The following is a 1,353-nucleotide window of genomic DNA, read 5'->3' as shown; positions in this document are numbered from 1 at the left end:
TGTGTGTGTGTGTGTGTGTGTGTGTGTGTGTGTGTGTGTGTGTGTGTGTGTAAATCCTTATGTATATGTGAGACTTATGTACAAGAAAAATAACATAACTGTATCTGGATTTATTATGGTTAAATGGATGCTTAGAAGGAAATTTTTTGAGAAAATTATATTGGACCTTCTGGATTACTAAATTTAAATCATTATGTCTGGCAATAAAATAGTAATTATTAAAACTATATACAGAAAGTAGATTACGAGGTTGGGTGAGCATTGTTGAGAGGGATTACAGCCATAACCCACACATTCACAGATAAGTTGATAACTATCCCGAGTGTAGCGTCCTTGATAACATTCCTTTTGGCTATTTCGTAATTTTGCGCATTCACGCATTGTTACACTATTATATGAACCCATAAAATAATCTAGAATTGTAAGATCTAAATATTATTATTTAACTTTCTCGAATTGTCATTTTATTGATCATAAAATAATTAATATACGTTATAAATTTATTCAAGTAAGTAATTATAGTTGAATTTACTTACACACGTAAACAGCTTTACGACAATAAAAATGACCCGATGGACACAATTTTAAATATTTATAATGTACTTTATTAATGGAACAATCTTCATCCTTTTTACTGTTACATTGATAACATTTGGTTGCAGTGCATTCTTCTTTTAATATTAATGTTGTAGATATATGGATGTAAAATAGTAGTTCAAAAACAAAAAGAAGCTATATTAATGAAAAATGCCTTTAATATTTATTTTGGTATATAAAATTTTCTGTTATAAATATTTAGTTAATTACTGATTAATCGATTAAATTATAAATTTCTATTCAAATAAGTTAGAGTATTAGGATTGCTTAAATTTTTCATTTTAGTCTAAGTTGCTAACTATATTTTTTCTTTTAAAAGGTAAGTATATTCTTTAGTTAAAACTCACCTCTTTGGAAAACACATAGAATCAATAATATTCGCAATACGTATAATCTTATTTGCATCATAACCTGTTTTTCTTTATAATTATGTAACACCAAAAGATTTATATATTTAGTAAATGCGTTACTTAATTATTGCAAAATATTTCTTACCAAATATTTCATTGCGTTTAAATAAATCTGAACTAAATATAAAATTATTAGAAAATTAAATCTTATCAGACTTTGCAAAATAACCAATACTTTGTCAATTAATTAAAAATTGTCGATAGGAAGTTAGCCACATAGTAAATCGATTAGAGCTTGCTTATAATCGATTCGATCTTTAATGTCTGCATAAAGCATGTTCTGTAATACAGTGACATTTTTTTCTGCAAGCTTCTTCCCATTTTAACATGAACGCCTTCTCTTTTG

The 1,353-nt window shown here is 26.7% G+C and overlaps 1 protein-coding gene across 1 annotated transcript in view; it reads right to left on the bottom strand.

Annotated features, from left to right (window-relative positions):
• LOC108726015 (uncharacterized) overlaps positions 1–1,002 on the bottom strand; it is a 1,794-nt gene extending 792 nt beyond the window's left edge. The window contains exons 1-3 of the mRNA XM_018453368.1: positions 945–1,002; positions 537–671; positions 204–413 (exon numbers count right to left, since the gene is read on the bottom strand). Coding sequence (XP_018308870.1) covers positions 204–413; positions 537–671; positions 945–1,002 — 403 coding nt within the window. The remainder of the gene's footprint in view (positions 1–203; positions 414–536; positions 672–944) is intronic.
• Positions 1,003–1,353: the final 351 nt, after the last annotated feature.

Source organism: Mycetomoellerius zeteki, unplaced genomic scaffold, assembly GCF_001594055.1.
Source record: "Mycetomoellerius zeteki isolate Tzet28-1 unplaced genomic scaffold, Tzet1.0 scaffold38, whole genome shotgun sequence".
Lineage (NCBI taxonomy): Eukaryota > Metazoa > Arthropoda > Insecta > Hymenoptera > Formicidae > Mycetomoellerius > Mycetomoellerius zeteki.
This window is presented reverse-complemented; position numbering and strand designations above follow the sequence as displayed.